Source organism: Pieris rapae, chromosome 2 (assembly GCF_905147795.1).
Source record: "Pieris rapae chromosome 2, ilPieRapa1.1, whole genome shotgun sequence".
Taxonomy (NCBI): Eukaryota; Metazoa; Arthropoda; class Insecta; order Lepidoptera; family Pieridae; genus Pieris; species Pieris rapae.
The window spans coordinates 9,477,234-9,501,158 of NC_059510.1; the positions used below are offsets into that span (position 1 = coordinate 9,477,234).

General features: G+C 34.3%; 1 protein-coding gene across 10 annotated transcripts in view; it reads left to right on the forward strand.

The window, feature by feature from the left end:
* LOC110991852 (innexin shaking-B) overlaps window positions 1-23,925 on the forward strand; it is a 101,453-nt gene that overhangs the window by 63,299 nt on the left and 14,229 nt on the right. For 3 of the 10 annotated variants that reach the window (XM_022257385.2, XM_022257386.2, XM_022257387.2), the window contains exon 2: window positions 12,874-13,630. The exons of 2 other annotated variants lie outside the window; for them this stretch is intronic. In XM_022257385.2, coding sequence (XP_022113077.1) covers window positions 13,259-13,630 — 372 coding nt within the window. In that variant the 5' untranslated portion in view covers window positions 12,874-13,258. Of the gene's footprint in view, window positions 1-12,861; window positions 13,631-23,925 lie in introns of all 10 variants that reach the window. 5 more of the 10 variants (XM_022257389.2, XM_022257390.2, XM_022257391.2 and 2 more) reach the window with 3 other exon arrangements.

The following is a 23,925-nucleotide window of genomic DNA, read 5'->3' on the forward strand; positions in this document are numbered from 1 at the left end:
AACTATGCAAAACCCTCAATTTTGCATCGCGTAGCCCATAAAATGACCAATATTTAAGCCTTGACTTGTTTAAGCCGTCGCGGAATATGCTTTTAGGCGTAGGGACCTGACGACCCCATCGCCCACTGGTGAAATAACCTGTGAAAGAGGTTATTTCACCAGTGCAATCAGTCAACCCCCTTCCTAGTGGGAGTGCCATGCTGTTGCTTACGGGCTTCAGCCAAATGGGCAGGCACGACCGGGGCAGTACCACTGTCTCACAGAAAACCGGCGTGAAGTGATGCAATAGGTTTATCTTATTGTACTCGCGTTTCGTTCGGTGAGTGAGACTCCCGGAGCCCATCCCCCCCCCCCCCTTCCCCAGAGTATGACGGTGCAGTTTAAAGAAAGATTACCCCAGGGAGGTACCACACGTGGAGAATCCCCCTCTGGGCGTCCATCATCGGAACAATCAGTATCCGGTGGTGGATGCACAGGCTGCCCTTCGTATTCTGGGGTGGGCAAAAACTGCGCTCTAAACAAAACATCCAGTTCTAGTTTTAGGTTTCGATCTCGGGGCAAACGGAAGAATTCGCCGAAGGCAACCCCTTCCACGCTCACAGTGGACTTCACCAATATTAGGGGGCTCAACTCAAACCTAAACGCGGTTCACTTTCACCTTGAATCTGCGAAGCCGGCCTTATTCTTCCTCACTGAGACTCAGATATCCTCCCCGGCTGATACTTCTTACCTCTCCTACCCGGGGTACAAATTGGAACATTCATTTGTGCCGCGGGCGGGAGTTTGCGTGTACGTCAGGGAGGATATCTGTTCTCGTCGCCTTGGGACGCTTGAAGGAAGGGACCTATCTAACCTCTGGCTCCGCATAGACTGCGATGACCATCCGCGATTCTATGCGTGCCTGTATAGGTCCCATAGCGGAAATGACGAAACTGACCGACTCATCGAGCACATCCAAATGGCTACAGATTCCCTGCTTGAAAGGGTTCCTACCGCCGAAATCGTGATACTTGGCGATTTTAACGCCCACCATGCCGATTGGCTCGGCTCTGAAACCACCGATCACGCGGGAAGATCCTTTCACGACTTTGCTTTAGCCTACGACCTGACACAAATGGTCCCTGCGATTACGCGAATACCAGATGTGGACGGTCATAAACCCTCTTTGTTGGACCTTCTGCTGACTTCGCATCCGGAGAACTATCAAGTCTCCGTTGACCCGCCATTGGGTTCATCAGATCATTGTGTGGTCCGGAGTACTGTGCCATCTACGCGCCCTTCGCGGTCGCGCTTTTTGGGTTTTCGCCGTATTTGGCACTACAAGTCAGCAGATTGGGACGGGATGCGGTCTTTCTTTGCGTCCTACCCTTGGGGGCCTATTTGCTTTTCGTCTGAAGCTCCAGATTCCGTCGCTGCCTCTGTCGCCGAAGTGGTTCTGCAGGGAATGGAACTCTTTATTCCTTTTTCTGCGGTGCCGATCGGTGGCAAGTCTCAGCCCTGGTTTAAGCGTTCTTGCAAGACAGCCTCGCGTCGAAAGCGAGAATGCTTTAAGGCATGGGCAGAAGCGGCGAAATCTCGTGATGCTAATACCAGCGAACTCAAAAAAGCATATAACTCAGCCTCCAGGTCCTTCAAACGGGAAATCACTAAAGCAAAGTCAGAGCACATTGCCAGATTTGGCGAGAGATTGGCCCAACTCCCTTCGGGGACTCGAGCCTTCTGGTCTTTAGCCAAAGCTGTCCAAGGGAATTTTTGTCAGCCCTCCATTCCACCATTGCACAGGGAGGATGACTCGCTGGCCCACACTGCGAAGGAGAAGGCCGACCTTTTAGGCTGTCTCTTCGCGTCCAACTCGACTTTGGATGACCGAGGGAGATCACCACCGAGCATTTCACGGTGTGATTCTTCGATGCCGGAAGTTACATTCCGGCAACGTCGAGCGGGCCGGATGGTATTCCTCCAATTGTGCTGCGTACTTGTGCTCCTGAGTTGGCTCCGGTCTTAACGCGCCTTTTCCGGTACCTGTACTCGCTTGGCACTGTCCCGGAGTGCTGGAAGATCGCATCGATACATCCGATCCCTAAAAAAGGCGATCGCTCCGATCCGTCCAACTATCGCCCAATAGCGATAACCTCCTTGTTCTCCAAAATAATGGAATCCATTATTAATTGCCAGCTCCTGGAGTATCTGGAGGGCCACCAGCTGATAAGTGACTGTCAGTACGGCTTTCGTCGTGGTCGTTCGGCTGGTGACCTTCTTGTATACCTTACGCATAGATGGGCGGAGGCAATTGAGTCCAAGGGGGAGGCTCTAGCGGTTAGTTTGGACATAGCGAAAGCCTTCGATCGGGTGTGGCACAGAGCACTGCTCTCGAAGCTTCCAGCCTATGGGCTTCCCGAGAAATTATGCGATTGGATCTCCAGCTTTCTGGCCGATCGGAGCATCAAGGTCGTCATCGACGGAGCATGTTCCGACCTTAAACCCGTGAACGCTGGGGTCCCACAAGGCTGTGTTTTATCCCCGACCCTGTTTCTTCTGCATATCAATGATATGTTGCAACTTAGCAACATTCACTGCTATGCGGATGACAGCACTGGGGACACTCTTTACACTGGCCGGGCAAGTATTTCTCGGGCAGATGTCGATGAGTACCGGAACAAACTTGTGTCTGAAGTAGAAACCCTACTACGTGGAGTCTCTGACTGGGGCAGACTAAACCTAGTCCAATTTAACCCCAAAAAGACACAAGTTTGCGTGTTTTCCGCTAAAAAAACACCCTTTGTCGCTACTCCTCTTTTCGAAAACACTCTCCTTAATGCCACAGCCAGCATTGGAATACTTGGCGTTGACATATCGAACGACATTCAGTTTCGCGGTCACTTGGAGGGAAAGGCAAAATTAGCCTCCAAAAAGCTCGGTGTGCTCAGCAGGGCGAGACGGTACTTCACTCCGGGCCACCGCTTGCAACTATATAAAGCTCAAATTCGGCCCCACATGGAGTACTGTTCCCACCTTTGGGCGGGTGCTCCCCAGTACCAGCTTTTTCCACTTGACCGTATTCAACGAAGAGCGGTTCGAATCGTTGACGACCAAAATCTCTCCAAGCGGCTTGATCCTTTGGCGTTGCGTAGAGATGTGGGGTCTCTCTGCATCTTCTACCGCATTTACCATGGAGAGTGTTCAGAGGAGTTGTTCGGATTAATACCTGCAGCTGAGTTTCATCATCGGACGTCGAGGCAGAATACGAAATTCCACCCGTATCACCTCGACGTCCGTCGTTCCACAACTGCGCGTTTTTCCAGGCAGTTTTTGCCGCGCACCACCACTCTGTGGAACCAGCTGCCAACTGAAGTATTTCCGAACCAATTCGACTTAGGGTCCTTCAAGAAAAGAGCGTACCAATTCTTAAAAGGCCGGCAACGCACTCGCGAGCCCTCTGGCATTGAGGGTGTCCATGGGCGGCGGTATCACTTAACATCAGGTGAGCCTCCTGCCCGTTTGCCCCCTGTTCTATAAAAAAAAAAAAAAAAAAAATGCTTAATCAGCTGCATCATGAGCACACCCCACATACCCTCACTTTTACACAACACAGCTAAATTGAGTTTTCCATTTGTAAATATGTCTTGTAAATATTACGTATTCCATATTTGGCTCATATCGTTACTATATTTTCTGTTATTTTATTTATTTTATCTATAAGTATAATAAATATATAATATCACCTTTAAATTTATATTCTGTGTTTTGTAAAATTGTATAACATAGAACGTTACAAAGGCGTGTCGAATATTTAAAAATAGGAAATCGTAAAACATAGTCGTAACTGTCAGATCCGCATCATTTGATCGCAAACTGGAGTATACCTGCCAATATATCTCTAGCGTCATAAAAATGACAGTTTGTGTAAAATATCTAGTCACTGCACCTTCATAATTTATCGAAATGATTTTAAATGTGTACCAAGCTATTTATAGCGTTCCCCCAAAGAATTGAAAAGAAGCGTTTTTACAAAAACGTAAAAAAATTAGCACATTACATAGACGAAAGCTTGGGCAGAGAATCAATTTTTATCATTAAAAAATTAAATATTTTGTTCATCTTGATTTTAAATTTTCTGTATGTGTTTCGTGATGATGATAATTCTCTCTTAATCAGTGTCTGATTTTTCGGCATTCCGGTTTCCTCACGATTCTTTTGCGCATAAAAGGGGAACACCCTAACATATAACAAAACGTAAAACTATTTATATTTTTTGGATTTAAGCGAAATTTCCGTCGAATGTTCTCGTTTAAATTAGCAGTATCGACTTCAACGTTATAAATAGCCGTATAAAACGGTTTAATATTAGTTAAGTTAGAAACAATGTTGCTAGTTTCCATAAAACTTCGTTGTTCAAGTTTCAACTCTTTCAAACTGGCAATATATTGAAATATTTCGACGATGTGGTTCAACGAATCTCGGAATTTTATTTAAACCACAGCCTTTAATTAAATGTTTTTAACTGCATTGTTAACTTTCAGGAGAAAAACAAATATAACGCAAATAATTCAATGTTTACCATGTAAAAAACTTTATTTTGTAAAGTTTTAGTTTGTCGTCAAGGACAATTGGGTCCTTATTTAGATATTGGCAATGTTTGTTTTTAATTGCACACGAAGTATTTTTAACAATTATTGTATTGCAATATTATAAATGGAATCTTTCATTCACGTAAGTGTTTATGATCCCAATATACTCAAGAACGGAACTAATTTTTATACTGTTTTCACAAATAGTGTGATTTTTAATATCATACGATGATTTTTCTTGAAGAGGTCGCAAGAGGGCGTAGTTTATTCCATATCTACGCTGGCAAAATTCCTGATAGTTATTAGATATATACATATAATACATAATGGAATTTAGACTTAAATTTCTGTATAATTAAGTTAATTAATTATTCTTTGAAGTAGATTCGTGAAGGGATCTCACGATTATTTACCGTAATAACTAATTCAAATTGTGTACATTTAACTATCACCTCATGGTTCAAACAATAACTTCAGCTAGCATAGGTTAACCTAACACGGCTTTTAGATATTAACTGTATTTCCCAGAACAAAAATGAAATATTTCAATTTGTTTAACTTTCATAGTAATAATGTTCCAAAATTGAGGAATAATTAAACACACACACAGGAACCAAACTTTTAAGTTTGTTTTAATTTGCTGCTTATTAATTTAAAAAAGTTAATTTTTGATTTGGAATTTAAGATAAAAGTTTGTTGCTTCCCTTCCTAAGCAGTACTAGAAAAACCATTATAAGCCTGGGCCTCAGATTTCTGTATCTGTTCCATTATCATTTGATAATCGGCAAGTAGCTGATCAGCCTTTCCCTCGACTTTTTGGGTCTAAAACAAGCCGGTTTCCTCAAGATGTTTTCCTTCACCGTTCGAGCGAATGTTAAATGTCTTATAAATAAAGTCCATTGCTGCACCGGGGTTTAAACCTAAGACCTGACGGATGAGAGTCGCACACTTAAGCCACTAGCCCATCACTACTAAACTTAGCAGTACTAGCCCAGTACTAAAAGTAAGATAAATCAGCAGCAATATATTAAACGTTGAAGCTCAGAAGTCCCTTGCAGTGCCTAACAGAAATCGAACTAAATGCGGAATTAGATCGCCCATTCAATTCCATTCATAAATCTTTTTTCAGTGATATCAGGAACTGAACGCAAGCAGTAAAACTGATTTCAGTGCCGGTTTAGCGCTGAATATTTAAAATCATTTTTCATGCAGATGAAGCACACTTAATAGCAAAATATAGTTCACAAATATTTTAATAAAGACTACCAAGGATTACCTTTAGACTGGCTGATAAAACCTCTTGCCATTTAATTCCTACTAACACGTTGAAAAGCAGAATGTCAGAGTGTTGGTCTAGTGGAGTCAACGTGCGTCTCACATCCCTGGGTTCGTAGGTTCACTAATGTACCTATGGGCGCATATAAGAGTCGCTCGTACTGCGAAGGAAAATATCATAAGGAAAGCGGTATGCCTTGGACCCAAAATTTAACGCTGTGTGTCAGGGTTACGTATTAGAAATAATCACGAATAGATGTTTGAGACTTAGACCTGAAAGGTTGTATATTATTAGTATTGTACGTAGAATACATGAAGATAGCAATTCACTTATACATTGTAAAGGTAATCAAGACGATTTTTTTAAATGTAATAAAAGGCAAACGGGCAGAAGGCTCGCGTTCAGCAGGCTTATCTGATGTTCAGTGATGCCTCCGCCCTTGGAGTGTGCCAGAAGTCTCGCTAGTGCGTTGCTGACTTTTTAAGAATTGATACGCTCTTTTCCTGAAGGGCCCTAAGTCGGATTGGTTCGGAAATAATTCGGTCAGCTAGTTCCACACAGTGGTGGTGTAATATATTTCCCAGTTTTTTTTATTGCATGGGTAAAATTAATTGTGACTCGACTTAAGATTTTATTAAATATGAAGGTACGTGAATACAGTCATCATACATAAACGTTACATTTCTTGGCATCAGCTTTCTCGATGCCAGAGAATTGTGAGAGGAATAAGTGATTCCCTAAATATTTCTGGATGTTTAAAGTCACTTTGAATTATTAATTACAGTTATATTATTATTATTATATGTTTATTTTTATATGGTACTAGCTGCCCCCGCGAACTTCTTCCTGTGTCTATGCCTAGCCTACCTTTTTAGTACAAACCAACAAAGAACATTTTTCTATGCTACTCCAGACTGTTCGGTTTTCCCGAATGAAAACTTTTTAGGTTTTCTGTGATTTTTCTCTATATAAAAATGAGAGTTCAAGTTATAAAATAAAAAATAGGGGTTGATCGTGGAGGGTAGATGAAAAATTAAGGCTTGTATGGTGTATCATAAAAAATAAAAACTAAAAATTGTCTGTGAAATAAATTTTACACGCCGCGCTCGGTTCACACTTAGGGATTTGAACGATATATAGTAGCCGATTCTCAGATTTCCTGATTTTGCATAAAGAAATCATAAAAATCGGTGGAGCCGTTTCAGAGGATATATATAGGGAACGAACATTGTGACGAGAATTTTATATATTTGATATATATCCTTTGTTGTAGCTTAGGTTTAATAATGATAAGTCAAATAACGAGTTGCGTAGTAATTAGTAGGTCCCTTAACAATTAGTTTATTTTATCAGATTGCTAGAACTACTACTATACCATAATTACTCATTAATTAAAATGACATTTATAAGCCGCTAAATCAGTATACTGTAGCATTCATCAGTCCCTTGTTCAGTTTTACCTGCAATGGATTCCAGAATCACCAGATACGTAACCAAGATTAACCACTCGTAACGGTGTTGCCGGTGATCTTTAATTTTCGCATTTATATTGTACGCCTGTGATTTTAGTTGCTAGGGCTGAGTCTATCTAGATAATATTAGGAACTTAGACAATAGTCTGTGAAAGTTCGTCAAACTGTGACACACGGTTTGGTTGAATAAAGCTCAGTTTCGAATTAGTGAATGAATAATACAATCTAATTAAAGCTTGTCGCTGTGGGCGGGCGACGGGTGCCAATTCTAGATATGTAGGGATGACATATACGAAGACCAATTATACATAACATTCATACGTAAAATACTTCGATTTATGATTACAAGAGTATAAAAACCTTATATGTGTATTGTCTCTGGCTCACGTGAGTAGGTACAACACTTATATATTAGATATTAGCTATGGTCTATGGTTCTACCCGTATTTATTAGGTTGTGCCATGATATTCTATAGTCTAGCTTTTCTCGCTTCATGAAGAGAATTTTTCTGTTAGACACTTATCGCAGACTTAGATAGATATATATGTCTCTTTTAACTAAATGTAATAAATAATAATAATTTACCATCCCCATAAGTATATTTATTTTGATTTTCTAATTATGTAAATATACACTTTAAGCAAGGGGCCATATATACTGACAGCGTTCCCCCTTTACACTGTACTAGATCGCTCTATTGTCAATGGTTTCCGCAGCGAATGCGTTATAGAAATTGCTATTGGTCTTTTTCACGCCTTGGGTGACACCATTATTACACCAGTAATTTCATAGATACCCTAACTTTACTGAAAATATTCTATAGCCATGTTTATCCGGGATAATGTAGGGTTCCAATGGTGAAAGACATTTTAAAATCGGTCCAGTAGTTTTGCAGCCTATTCAATACAAACAAACAATCATCTTTCCTCTTCATAATATAAAAACATAAATGTAAATTAATATACTTAAGTTATAAAGTAGGTATTTATGAACTATTTTTTATTTATTTTCAAGTATGACGTTTCAAGTACGTTTCAGCAATCAAAAGCCAAGTTGACAGATTACTATTTGACATTATAATAATTAGTTTAATGAAATGCTGCAAACATTAGGTTGTATTTTTTTTAATAATTTATAAAACGGAACATATAATACTATGGCCAATAGTTGCATAATTGTTAGACGCAGCTTAAGCTACTAAACTTAAAATTATCCGTTTCGACACATAACTGCAGTATTTTATATAGTCTGAGTTTGGAGTTGTAACCCTTATCAAACGCTCTCACAGCTTAAAAATACAATTTGGCAACCCTGGCTTTCCATAGATTATCTAATGGTAGCTATTTATTATAAGCGTATAACACTAGTTTTTGTGTATTGTCTTCTAAACCTTGGCCTATATTTTAGTTTAATTATGTATTCACGTAAAAAGCTACGTAATTATAATAAAAATAAACTATATACTTGACATTGCTTCAATCAAACACGTATGTGTTAGTTGTTTAATAGTGATATGTGTTATGTATATAAAACAAAAAACTCAATTAATTATATGCGTTTATCTGCTCGTATATTTTTTGATTAACATATTAATTAATGTATGGATTTTATAAATATTAAAATTAAAATTAAATCGCTTATCTTAAAATAAACTCTGAATAATATGGATAAATTATTAATATGTTATATGTTTGAATACCAAACAAAATATATATTACATTCTTTCCAGTAACATACTGTTAATTACTATTCAGTCTTTACTAAGCATATACCCCCAGTACACAATCTCTATAAGACGTGTAACTGTGATTCATAGGACTATTTTCATTAAAATTTGTATTACTTCTGTACGTACATACCTAAACCACTCAACCAATAATAGCATTTATTTAGAGGCATAATACTCGATTTACAAGGGTGTTCGCTATCAGAGCGAGCGATATGGAAACCTGCCAATAGTTGCAATTATTGAGATAATCTCGGGCTGGTATAATGAAGTAATTGAGCCGTCGCCTAGACGAGGAACAGCTACCTCTGGTTTTATTATAAACACTTAATAAAAAAAAATATCTTAAGAAAATGTTGGCTGTGATAACTAAAACTCAAACACAAAATGTCTGTATTCATATATGTACAAGTACACTTATAAACGTCAAAAATTAAATTAATTGTAAATTTACATTTACTACCAGTTCGCAAGTTAAGGGCGTAGAGCGGGCAAGAAGAACCGGCAAGAAACTTTCCCCCACTCTTATTAATCGCTAAGTTTTGAGTCATACAAATTGTTTGAACTGGAGCAAAACAAATCCCAAGGATTAGGATCAATTAAGTATTCGTTACATTTCAAATTGATACATACACCCTTAAATAACGAAAGTCTTTCATCGCTGATGACGCACACAGTTAAGATAAAATAAAATCTGAAAATAATATGAAGTATATAATAATATACAATAATAATACAAGGTATATTTTGTAATCAGAACAATGAAGTGTAACTATAATTATAAAGTAGGTTAAGAAATAGAAATAGAATACTTAACTACTACAAGATTAAATAGTATTTATTCAAAAATTGTAGTTTTATTATCTTTGGGATAAGGGCTTGGATTTTAACATATTATATTAGTCCAGTCGTCTTGATTAATTTTATTAATATATTCATTAAGATTTGGTGCTTTCCTCACTCAAGGAATATGTATCGCCATAGACTGAAGAAAGGCATTAAAGGTACGTACGTACGTACACTGCCAGAAACTGTGCAGGCATCATCATCATCTATATTTTTCAATTTATTTCAGATTTCGATTTATACACTTTCAATTATTCATATTCTTACTTTTTATATAGCATTGTAAATATTCTATATGTATATTTTGTTAATACTATCTTCTTATTAAAACAAAGTATCCGTTCACAATAATCTCAAATGTAATGACCATATGATATACATATCGAAATATTGTTCATTACATTTTTTGTTATAATCAAATCATCTATTAGCGATGTCCATACAAAATTAAACATTATAAAAAGATCGACATAGATCACGGATTTCATTTATAAACAAGATTGAAGTAATATTTCAATTTTTTCTGCCTCAATCTAAAATTAAAATCGGTAAAATGTGAAACGAATTTTCATGGCATGAAATCTGACGGAATTGGCTTTGTTTTCTCAAAATCGGTCGGGAAATCTCTGGTGAACCTAAAATAATATAATATAAATATTTAATAACTAATAAAGCCTATGCAACCCAGATTGAATATTATATATTATTCATCGTAATAGCGGCATTGCCCTTACATGGGCCGTGAGATATTGACGATTTATAACATCTTAAATGTTTATAATATTCTGTGGTGTTGCCATTCTATAAAACAAATTACATCGTGTTCTATGATTAAATTATCTCTGACTACTTACTTGACTACTTCTTTTTTAAATACAATTTATTAAATCGCTTATGCTCGTTAGAAGACACATCATTCACATTTCAAAAGACGATTTAAATAATCATAAATTGTTGTAAAAATGTTTATGACAAAGAATAAAGTTTTTTCTTTGATCCCTCGTTTATGAATAATACACATGTTTATCAAGGTAATATAACATAAAAAATACTAAAATTAACATATTCTTTAATCTTTTAAATCTGCTTTCGTGCTAACATGTAAAGTTCTTTGTCTATATATAATATAACTGAAATCAGATATACGCACTCTACGTATATCTGATTTCAGTCAAATAAATTAAACAAATGAGAGGGTTCGACACTTTTGGACCATGGTACATGGTATGTTATACCTTGCATTGTAAACTTCAATCACAAAAACTTTCTATTTCTTTTCTTCTATGACATCTTAGATGTGTTGGTATTAAAAATATATTTTGTCTTACCATATGGACAAATAAAAAACCAGCTAAGCTGTGGTTTTAATAACAGGTAAAATTCAGAACTTAACGCGTACTATGACTCCCGTGTGTCAAAATCTTATCCAAATATACAAATCTTCGATCCCGGATGTATTTCGGCATAAGTCGTCATAATTTACAATGAGCAGTTATGATGACATTCACCTGGTGTACGTTTTGACAGGTTACGACTCCTTTGAAGTCCTACATTTGTATTTTATTGTTCTCTGACCTCACGTGCTGAAAATTGAATTGAAAGAAATTAAAGGTCTCAATAAATCTGTATATTTTTGTTCTCGTACAAAGGGTATATTTTTTAACTGTCAACATTTAATAAATAATGGATCCTATTTATTTTTCTATATCTTATTTATTTATTGAAGTTTACCAAATTATACATAACACTATGTTATGCGCTAGTTTTCTTGAATAAATGACATTTTTTTTTTATATTAACGATAATTTTATTTTAACGATTATTTTTTAATTACTAGTAAAAAAACGGCTATGACATAGGTACTCAATAATGCATTCTTTAAAATATTTTAATCACAGCTCTCTAAATTCTAATAGATAGAAACGTTTATATTTTTTTTAACCTTTTTTTCTATTTTTAACATTTGTATGCCCCCAAGGTAGTGATAAAAATATTGTGGGTCTTCAAAACTAATCAAAAACGCAGAGAGCCTGTTATGAAAAAGTACCTGCATTCGAGAAAGAGACTTTACGTTTATTATTAAATCCCAATGGTAAAAAACACACTCTTTGTAACTAGGTGGTCAAACTTAATAGAAAATCAGTCAATTTAGCTATTACAAGGTGTATGCCCGGATAACGTAACAAATACAATAATCCTTCCTTGTCTATTTATATGCCGTCTCTAAGGAAATACGTCTTGCTATGTTTACATGACAACAGACGGTACGTGGAAGCGTTTTTAGTAAATAATATAATTAGAACACGTACTTCCTCCGTCTTAATTGTATGGCCCTGTTCGTTCAGATGAAATAATTTTTGTTATATTTTGTTGTATGTTACAGCGTACCAACGCTTATATTATTTAAATTAGACATAAATGTTGATACATATTTGTATGAGTTTAAATGATTCTCTCCGTTATAATAATAATTATGTCCTATTTCCAATCATTACAAATGTTGAATATATAGCTTGGATTGGTTATATATTTCCTTCTGTACTATTGAATGGAATTCCTATGGTAAAGGGCTTTTTCAGGCATCCGGCTTTTTCCTACTATCTCTATCCATGGCTTTCTTTCTCCATTCCCTTTCTGAGAAGCTTCTATATTTCTACCCACATTCTTCTCTTCTCCTTCTTACGCTTCGTCCTTTTCCCGTTGAATTAAAATATAGAAAACTATATTTTTTATCCGAAACTCATTATGTACTGTTTTTTTTAACTGTTTTATGCGGTCTAGACCCACTAGAAACAAATTACAAATAATAAAAACAAATTCAAATCTTATTAAGTCTAAACAAAACTATTTTAATTAATAAAAATTATTACACATCGCTAACAATCTTTGAATTAGTATATTTCTAAATGAAGTAATTAAAACTATTTTAGATGATTCGGACGATTTTGGCTGACGACCGTTTAATCTGACAGCGTAAATTTTAGCTCGGTGCATGAGTGCCGCCTGAAACGAATATAAACTGCTATTAATATTCCAATTATTCACGAAACCACTCCACCTAATTAAGAATATATAATTCGCCTGCAGCTCGATGACACATCTCTCTACGTTATCACATCATGGATAAGACAGATAAATGACACAAAACAATTATGAAACGTAGAAAATATGACACAATGGTATCGTTCATAAAGTTCATAAAAATACCAAAAAAGTTACAAGAACGGTGCGCTTGATAATGACAACACTGCCAAATTAAAAAGTGCCTTAACAACATCGAACTATCGATTCAATTGGTGCTTACAACAATAAATAGAGTAAAATAATGTTAGTGAATGGATTCAAAGTGTGGTGTGGACTGAATTTAAGATGTTAGACGTTTTTCGCGGATTAAAAAATCTCATAAAGGTGAACTATGTACACATCGACTCACCGGTGTTTAGGCTACATTATTCTATAACTGTCATATTACTGATCTCGTTCAGCCTTATCGTCACGACCAGACAGTACGTCGGAAATCCAATAGACTGCATCCACACCAAGGATATACCTGAGGACGTGTTGAACACATACTGCTGGATACATTCAACGTACACCCTTAAGAGTTTCTTCAACAAGAAGGTCGGCGTAGAGGTGCCATACCCAGGCATCGGCAACAGCCGCGAGAAAGGGAAGGAAGATATGAGTGATAGGAAGATTTATAAATACTACCAATGGGTGTGTTTTTGCCTATTCTTTCAGGTGAGTTTTAGTTTAATATATATTTAATAGACGTACACTCGCATATACGCATAGCTCGTAACTAAATATGCCGCCTGCCAGCACTTTATTCTAATATATAATATCCGTTTTTTCCATACATTTAACTTATACTCTACAAAGCGAGGGCACAGTAGTATCAAATATAATAAAAAAGGTATATAATATATTATATGAAATTAATCAGGCCTTGTCCATACTATGTCCAATGACAACGTATGTTTATAACTTATGAGGATGCAAGATATCAGTCATTCATCAAAAGATTTTTAGAGGAAATTGAAATGAGTTACAACTCAAACTCTTCCGCAAGATTAAATGTGTAATGTATATCGTAAATCACTTTGATTACTGAATTAATGTGGCTAATACAGAGGTTCTGGGTTCAATGGTAAGACTAAAATAACATTTTCAAATAAACTAGAGTACATCTCTCATATCTCTATATGTGATTTTTTTAAACTTTTTCATTAATCAAATAGAAAACGCTCACAAAGTTACTTGAAATTACTGGATACTGAGATTAGCGAATGAATCAGGCATTTTAAAGTAATTGAATAAAAACGTTCATACATTATTTTTGTTTCAAAAATTATGGCTGTTTGGCTTTGCCAAAAAAGGGCATACGTACATACAAACAATAAGTTGATAAAAATATCATGTAAATTTAAAAATATCTGATTTTTTTTTAAATAATAGGCGGGAAAACGAGCCTGCGGGACGCCTAAAAGGGTAGTAATCGCAGCCTATAGACACCCACTTTCACTGGGTGCGTTGCCGGCCTTTGAGGGAGGAATACACTCGAATTTTGAATAGTTGGAGGTCGTATCCCTTAGGGAAGACCGGAAGTCTATTTCACAGTTCGCTAGAAATAAACGGCTTTTATTATTATTACTTATAGCACTACAGAGGCATTACTTGTGTGGCGTTTGTAAATTGTATTACGTCTTTTACTTTTCAGTACGCTCCTATTAACGTTTAAATAAATAAATAGTTATTTTTTTATTTAAACGTCTGTAATTATATTGTTTTGGTTGACAAATACTCCAATGAATATTTCGACATTATAGTACAGTGATTGTAAGCTAGGCACACAATATGACGATCAAAGCCGGCTAATATTTTGATTACAAATTCCTTATGATCGCGAGATTAGCGAGATTAACGGTCCGTTAAAGAGTAGTAATAAAAATTGTGAAACGGTCCTGATAAACATTCTATTAATAGGTGTTATAGTTTCGCGCGCCTTGCTCGATTGCGACAAGCCATTCTTTATAATTTCAAGTATTTTAATATTTACAGGAAAGCAATTTCTATTTGCTGCGTTTAATTATTTAAAAATAAACATATACAAATTATATAATAATAATAATAAGCCTTTGTTTTTTCACATTCTATTTACATAAATTAAATTAAATAGATATAAATATAATGTTAACTAAGATGCGGCCGCCGTCCGGGAGAAGGCCTCCTCCAAAATCTCCCATAATGATTATTTTTCCATGAGCTAGTTTTTGTGCTGCATCGATATTCTCATGAAAGGTATTAACGTCTTCCTCCATCGCATGTAGGGGCTTAAATACATATGATGATTGAAGCTCAAATGTGATGCAGACATAATTATGTATTGTAACAAAATTTATTGTTTGGTTAAGAAATCCCCTTTATCCTACTCTTTGAAAATATACATATATATAAAAAATAAAATTTTAATGACAAGCAAAATCTAGCGTGTTTTCCATAGACCAAACGAATTAAATTAAACATCACTTAATACAGAATAGATAATGAATAATCTAAAGAATCTATGAAATATAATTATTAATTTACATTTATTATAATAAGTATGCTAGTTTTGATGTATCAGTCATAGACAATAGTTTTTGTTTTAGAAATAGCTTATATATAAATTATCTATGATATTCGTGTCGTGGTGTATTTATCTAATGGATAACTAAACCACGGAAACTTCTCTTCTAGGAAATTTCTCACGACCAAACGAATTTTGAACGTGGTCATAGTTATTTCGGTACCCCATAATACTTTATAGATAGTGAAAATAATCCATAACCCAGATCTCTTATCAGTGAATAAACATAAATTTGAAAGCAACGTAAATCTGCTCTTGCCGTGAATATTTCTGATATTATTACCAAGGCTATATGTGTCTAAACATAGTAGCTTAGAAAATTATTAATTTTATTATTTATTAACTAAGTTTGTTAAGAATAGCACAAATTGATTATGTTTTCATTTTCAAACTAACCTTTTATTTTATTTATTGATTTACGTATGAGTATTTATTATACTATATCAAAACAATTCATTTTTTTATCAAAAACGGAATAATCTTTCTAACATAATTAATTAACATAAAACCCAGTTTACAATGTTGCTACTTATACAAAAAAATTAACTTATTTAAAGATGCCTTAATCATTACGATATACTTTATATTAAATAGGAATAACAAAGCCGTTATATCTAATATTAGACATATTAGACATTAATAAAGGATACCACAGTTTTTTTATATATTTTTAAGCATTTTTTAGTTTTATTAAATATATTTTCTGGTAATTTGTGTTAAAATTGAAAGATTAGAAGAAATACGATACATGACTGAGTTACGTTTTTAGATAGAAAACCAGCCGTTACTATTACGAATCGTACTTTCTTGGACACGCATCCCATACGTTGATCGTGCATTGACCAAAGATACACACACACTTTGGCTTTTTTATTTCGTAGCATTAATGTTATACTTGCGATGACCCTTATTTATCTATTCCATAGACTACTGAGCCATTGGAGTATTATTACCGCTTAATATCATGATTGGTGCCAAAAGGCATTACTCAATATTAGCGTGGGTAACATATGGATATAGTACCGCAAATTATTATTAGAGGCCCTGTAACAAAAATCAATAAATTTGTTGATCGCTTTTATATCAATACACGATTTTATGAAGTTGCATTTTTTTAAATAACCCAATAAATCGGGTCACGTATTTTGCCCGATTTCGCTTGATTTAAAAAGCAAACGTCACATTTATGTTTGTCTCCTTTTCCTTTCAGTTTATTTTGAGGTATGGGCTTCAGATTTCTGTATATGCTTCATGATCATTTGTCAATCTAATAGGCATAATAGGATCATCGTTTTGAAAGTGGCAAGACGGTTTCCTCTCATGTATTCCTTCACCGTCCGAGCGAATGTTAAATGCGCACATAGATAGAAAGTCCATTGGTACACAGCCGGGGATCGAACCTTGACTTCAGGGTTGCGAGTCACAAGCTGAAGCCACTAGGCCAAGACTGCTCTCCTCCTTCCAGTATAGTTATAGATAAATAATTAGATTTTATTTTATTCATTATTTTTATCGATATATGGGTTATTTTAAAATAGATATAATATAGAATATTTGAACCCGATAGACCTTCTAAGATGTTCTTGTCAGGGCGATTTTTTTAACAGACTGTAAACAGGCTTAAGTGACGTTGATAAGCGTTCATGTGTGTAATTCTTAATGAAAAATCTAATTTGTCTACACTAATTTGTTTAACTAAAGAACAATTGAAGCATTTCGTCTAATAAATTGGGAGATAAAACATTCACTTCCATGTCTATGTGGCTAACAAAATTCACGTGTCGTATATAAGTAAATGTAAATTTACAATTAATTTAATTTTTTTGACGTTATAAGTGTACTTCTTTACCTAGATGAAAAAGATATTTTGTTTGTTTGTTTAAGATGTTGGGTTCGATTTTTGGTAAATAGTGGAATAATGGCATCGGAGAAGGATTAACTATAAAATGACCAATGACACAGAGCTTCTTAAATTAATATGTACTAAAACTAGCTTCCACCGCGAATTCGTCTTAATATATTTTTTTAGCAGCTACATACGTATGGAAAATTTTGCTATGCTACCCCATAGAATATCTCGCTTTTCCACATTCAAACCTAAGTATTAAATAAAATAAAAATTTTCATTAATTCTATATTTTTCCTCAGAGTTCAAGGAATTATTTTGCGAAATTTTTATTTATATCGTAATTGTTTTGTTTTGCAAACGAACACTGGCAGACCATGATGAGTTGCCATAATAGTTACAGAATGTTAACAAAAATGGTACAGTAGTCTTTCGATAGTGCTAATGACCGAACTAATCTCGCGATTAACACCTTTGTTACTTCGGCCTCGTTTCTGTTTCACCTTATCTAAGCTATCACAAATGATAATCTGATTTTCCGGTCATCATTTAAATATGTACCTATGTGTTTTTTAAAAATTGGGCTGGTTATTTTAGTTGTCTTAAAATTTTATATTCCAGTAGCAGTAGAACCCTTTGTGGTATATCAAAAACATTTTTATATTTATAAACAAGTAAATTATGTGCCTAATACACAACTGAAATACTCGATGTTTTTTGGTCTGATATTATAAAAAAACGACCATAACAAATGTTATTTGCACTAGTGTAGGATAATTGTAACAGAAACGCTAAGTAATAAAACCACGGACAATTTTTCTACCAATAAAGTTTACAAAGACTTTACATGAATTACAACTTTGACTTTAATTTCTTAAATTTCTAATCTTAGTGTTCCATAATGTTTCGACATACATATGTCCGAGTTACCGCATTTGCAAGTCTTTTTGTTGTATCAAGAAATTGGAACGGACAATAAACAGATAATCTGATAAGACCTAGAAAGTCGTAAGGACATAAAGTACGGCTCATTAGCAATTCCAAAAGCGGTGATAATAACATCAGGCTAAGCTGCAGTCGAGATCGCGAAATGTGGCTCCGTAAATACAACAACATGCTAATTTTTCTTCTCACTTTATAGGGCAGAACACATTTCACACAAAATCTGATTAAGCATGTTTTGTGGCAGCGAATTCGGCTTTTCAGTACACAAATACATGACTTATTAAGGATGTTAATGTGTGACGTAATTTGGAGTTGCACCTTTCACTTGTTTAATTTTTATAAATCCATTGGTATGTTTATTTTATTTCTATTTTCTCTTCGTGTATGTTATGTTTGCCTGTCTTGTCACAGCTATCAATAATTATTTTAATAAAACAAATTTATGGCTTTGCACTTGTTTATTACTATAAGTGTACCTGTAGTCATTTTTATGAAATATTGACAGTTTTGTATTTTTTTTTGTCTCTCACAATTTATTCATATTGATAGAGATATGTGAAGAAAGAATCTTAAGGTCACCTGAAATCACATGCGCTCTCTGACACTTTCAATAACTCAAGAAACAGTTGACATTACAATGTGAACTCGTCCTAATCTCACAAAGCCTTAAGATAATCAGCGGAGGTTACAAATGATGCTGAGCGGCGCGCGGACGCCAGACACCATTACACCGCGACCTAATTTAAACATTATTTACACCCATAACGGGAAACGATACTATTTTTATACTTTAATAAGGGTATCGTTACCGATTCCTATAATTAATGGTTAGTTAACGACAATCGATTTGAGTTCTGAGTATTTCAGATGTGACTTAACTAACGTGTATAACATTGTCAATTCAATAGATACATTTGTTTTACACAGTGATTTCATAGATGTACAATTAATTTAGTTTTTATTGACCAGTAAGTTTCGCAAGATTTTCAAGACTGGAATTTAATAATATATTTATTCGATTCATCTTACAAAGCAATGCATACTAAACGCCATGTTTTTGATTGTGATATAAATCAAGTTGGTTATTGAAACAATAATGCGTGGCCCGTAGTAGAGCAATATGGGAACTAATTCTACAATTATTGATGATAAGTAAATTAAATTTCATAATGTTTTCTAAACGAAATTTATTATACGAAATAACTTAAATTAAATATTTTCTAACTACTTATTAGGCTTTCTCTGCCAATTAGTTAGGTGTCCATTGCACCATACGGAATCCCACACTCCCCGCGTCACTTTTAAATTGCCTCGACGGTTCAATAAATTGATTTGCCAACAATAAAAAAAAAGTTTCAACGGGCTACACACCACCCTTAGTCGTAAATTAGAACCCAGCTATGAACCAATGTACTTTCTATCTATTTGTGCATTAACGCCAGCTTGACAAACAGACCCAAACTCGACGGCGTTTACCACATGTGATCTACTTGCCTGTTAAAAAAAATAGTGCAGAGATTGTAGCGCCATTACATTTTTTATATAATGATAATGACTGAATTTATAATACAAGACCTTGATTATCTGGGACACAATAAACTTTAAAAAAACATCAAGTCTCGGAAACAATAATGCTGTTTTCTCTTTATTATAAACAGACCGTCAATTAAACTCATGTTTGTTGTTCTTTAAATCATATCCCAAAATATCTTATAGCAGTATTGCGACTTTTCAGGGAAATTTTGAAAAGCCATTTTTTTTATAGAACAGGGGGCAAACGGGCTAGAGGCTCACCTGATGTCATTAAATAATAGTTGACAATGCACCGTTTTAAATACATCTGACTAACATAATGGACATAGACGAAAAACAAGTTAATTTAAAAGAATACTATAACAGAGTTATGTTTTGAATACAATTTCAATTCTAATCACAAAATTAAGTTTCTTACTACTAATTTATATAGGGCATAAGAATTTAAGAACGGCAGGGTATGGCAACACAATGGTTGTGAAATTTTGTTATATTATACCCTATATCTTTTCATGATCAATTCACTATTCAACAATAATAAAATACATAAGACTAATACCAAACCATACTTACATTACATGAAATATTATTGTAATGTATGGTTGAGAAGTCGTATCTAGTTTTGTTCGTCTTAGAACACGTAACGTCACACAAAAAAATCAAACTATTCTAAATTTAAACAAATGCTTCAATTTAAGTAAGTAGATATTTTCAAAAACCTTTAAAAATAAGCAATTTTAAAAAGGCCTCTAATAAGATACGTTTTAATTTTTAATAATTAATAATTCAAAACATAAACTACCTTTATGTATAATTACTAAAATATATTATTAAAAGGAGTCCCTCTAGGCAAGGTTCGAAGATGCTGGCAGGGTTCCCCCTTTGAATATTTAGACTAATTTTTGTCCGAGGTTGCCAACTCTTCGGTTAAAGAAGAATTCGATTTTTGCAGAAATACATACCAAAAAAATCAACTTGTCTTGGTTAAAAGGTATTGCATATATTCTACTTAGATTCGCTATTAAGTTCACCGATCAACAAAAACGCCTCCAAGCGAGAACGTCACCTCAGCAATTTAAATAAATATTATTCAATAAAGAATAAATTTATATTTAACTCGATTCATTAATTTGGAGGCCGCCGCTCTAATTACGATCTGCCATAGACAATTTTTAACCGTGGAAGTAGGATTTTATCAAATTTCGATCACTGCGGAGTAATATGGGTTAATTAAATATCTAGCACATTAATGATAGCTGAAGAATTATGTATTTACATATTTTAGTAACAAACAAGTGTTACATAAGCGCCGTTTCTTAATGCTGAGGTCGTGGGTTGACATCCCTACTGTGCACAAATGGGATGTTATTAACCCTTACACCTAAAGACATTGGTAGAAAATCAGTTCGCCTTAAATCCTAAAATGTTTTTTAATAATGATGATTCTTTTTCTATTAGGCTGGCAATTAGCATGTGCCAATTACGGAAGGTCATTCTCCAAAATTGTTTCTTGTTCATTGTCAATCTAAAGAAATGTAAAGTTTCAATGAAATGGGGTTCGCTGCTGGCAATGACTGACACTCTGCTATAATGATTATCCTAAATTATCAATAATATCATTACACACATTTTTTATAATTAGTAAAACATGTATGAATTTAGTTCTATACGATATAACGTTTCGGAGCTGATATTTATTAAATACTAAAATACGGTTAAAACATGCTACAATATGCCTACGGCGTAGCATCAAATATAGTTTTTTTTAAACTATCACGATGATTGCCTTTATGCCAGTAATTATTGTATCCAGTTTATTTTGAATCATACTCACGATCACGAATAAAGATACATAATCACGTACTTTGAGTTCATGAAAGGAAAATGGTCTTTTTCGTAAGTGACACCAGTTTTAAGGGCTACAATCCATACATTACTCTTTTGTACACTATTAATAAAAGTGCACATAAATAATACATTCTTCGTGTATTGGTCTTTCTATATGTACACTATCTATTTCTATAGGGTTTTCTCCTTCACCAAATAAGAATAAGTCTTAGAAAAAGACATTTGTAGTTTCGCGATTATTTATGTTTCATAACAGGCAGCGTTCTTTGCCTGATACACGCCGCTGACTCTAAGGCCGGTTTTCTTCCTGATAAGAGAATGTACATAGAAAGAAAAATCCATATATGCCTACGTGGTTCAACCTCCCAACCATCTGTTGAAAACTTTAAAGAAAATTAATGTCCATCAAAGGTGTAATTACAGTTCTGAGAATTTATATCAATAAATCTATTGTTTAAATAATTATAGCTATTTTTTTTTGTTCTGACTTTCGAAATAACATTTTCATCAACCTGAAACTACTAAAGTAAAATTAATATAAGTTTTTGTTATCAAGACAGGTCTATTTCCACCCTGCCTATACGGCCTTGTATTTCATTCGGTTACATTAAAAGAAACGATTTGCCTGATGAAGAGGTTCGATCGGGTGACCTTGCAACAAACAGACGTTTCTTGAAGAGCACTCGTGTTTGACCTTTCAGAAGCCACGCATTCATTTTATTTTGTTTTTGATTTTATAACAGTTAATAGGCGATATTTCATGAAATAACACAATAGTAACACGTAAATAGAAAATCACATATTACACGACTTAGTTGTCCTATTCCAACCCGTATTTGCTCGTACCTTTAGGGAAAACATAGGAAGGGAACCGAAAGTCGAATGAATGACACAAAAATTCACGACATGAAGATGTGATATTTTTTTTACAGCAAGTCAAAATCTAATAAGCCGCATAATAATACGTAATTTCTTAGCTCTAAGATATCCTCAAATTATTTACGCTTCTCTACTTTCTCTTTCTTACTCATAAACTGATAGTACTTTACTAATGGAGTATAACTTCAAATAACTATAAGATATATTAATGAAAATTGGATAGAAAATTCAAATAGCAGAAGATTGTTTTCAAACATCCTTTAAATATTATTTTTAATTACTCCTGTGTTGTGAATTAAAAATATAGAAACACAATGAGTCGCTCTAAACGTGTTACGTTAACCGCTCGTTTTACCAAAACGCAGTTAGTCTGAATTATGGCCTGGCCTACACTTGGAAATGCTAATGAAGGCATAAATAATATGCCTACTTGAGCGTGGGAAAGTGCTCAATTATGCCAAATTATCATATCCTTACAGATAATACTGCCGCAGAGTGATATGACAAATGTATATAAATCTATATACCATGTTATAAGTAACAAAAATTATTTATTGATAAAACAATATAGGAACCGAAAGTATTTAAAATTAAGTGCGTGCGTGATGTTTGTACACAACTATAATCGAACGTTAATAATATATTCTTTACCATGAGATAATGACCAGAAGAGTTTGTTATGATAAGTTATGATAAGCGATCCCATCGTATGGTTTATTAGTGTAATAAAACAGAAAACTCCGGTATAATCAATTTACTTTTCATCGAGGTGTCAACGAACGAAGAAAGGAAGGAAGAAACGTGACAGACTGACATACAGACATTTGGGAGTCATAGTTAGTAAGCTTCGTTTCTGAATAAGGCAGATATATCACTCTTGGATGCCTTAATTTATTATACGTACAATTAATAAAAACGTGTCTTGCACGTAGATCAACGACATATCATGAAAACCAAAGAAACTAATCTGCAAATAAAATATATATTATTATTATTATGGTATATTATATATTTTATTATATTGTATATTATATTGGTATTATGATTCTTCAAATATATAAAATAAATAGGAAGAATCATAATACTATTTATTATCAAGGATTTGGGCTAGAATATGATAATTTTTCCATTTACATTATATATAATATATATTATATTTGATTTTAGGTGCACAAACACAATGAAATAGCAGGATATTATTCGTCACTTATTTCTACAGCACACTATTTATTAAAGAAATCTGAATGGTTATGTAAGAGTGAATCTTTTTTACCGGTTATGTTCATTGTCACAGGCATAAAATGAAATCGCTAGAGATACGGGTAACTACACAAAACGTCCACCTAACCTTGCTTT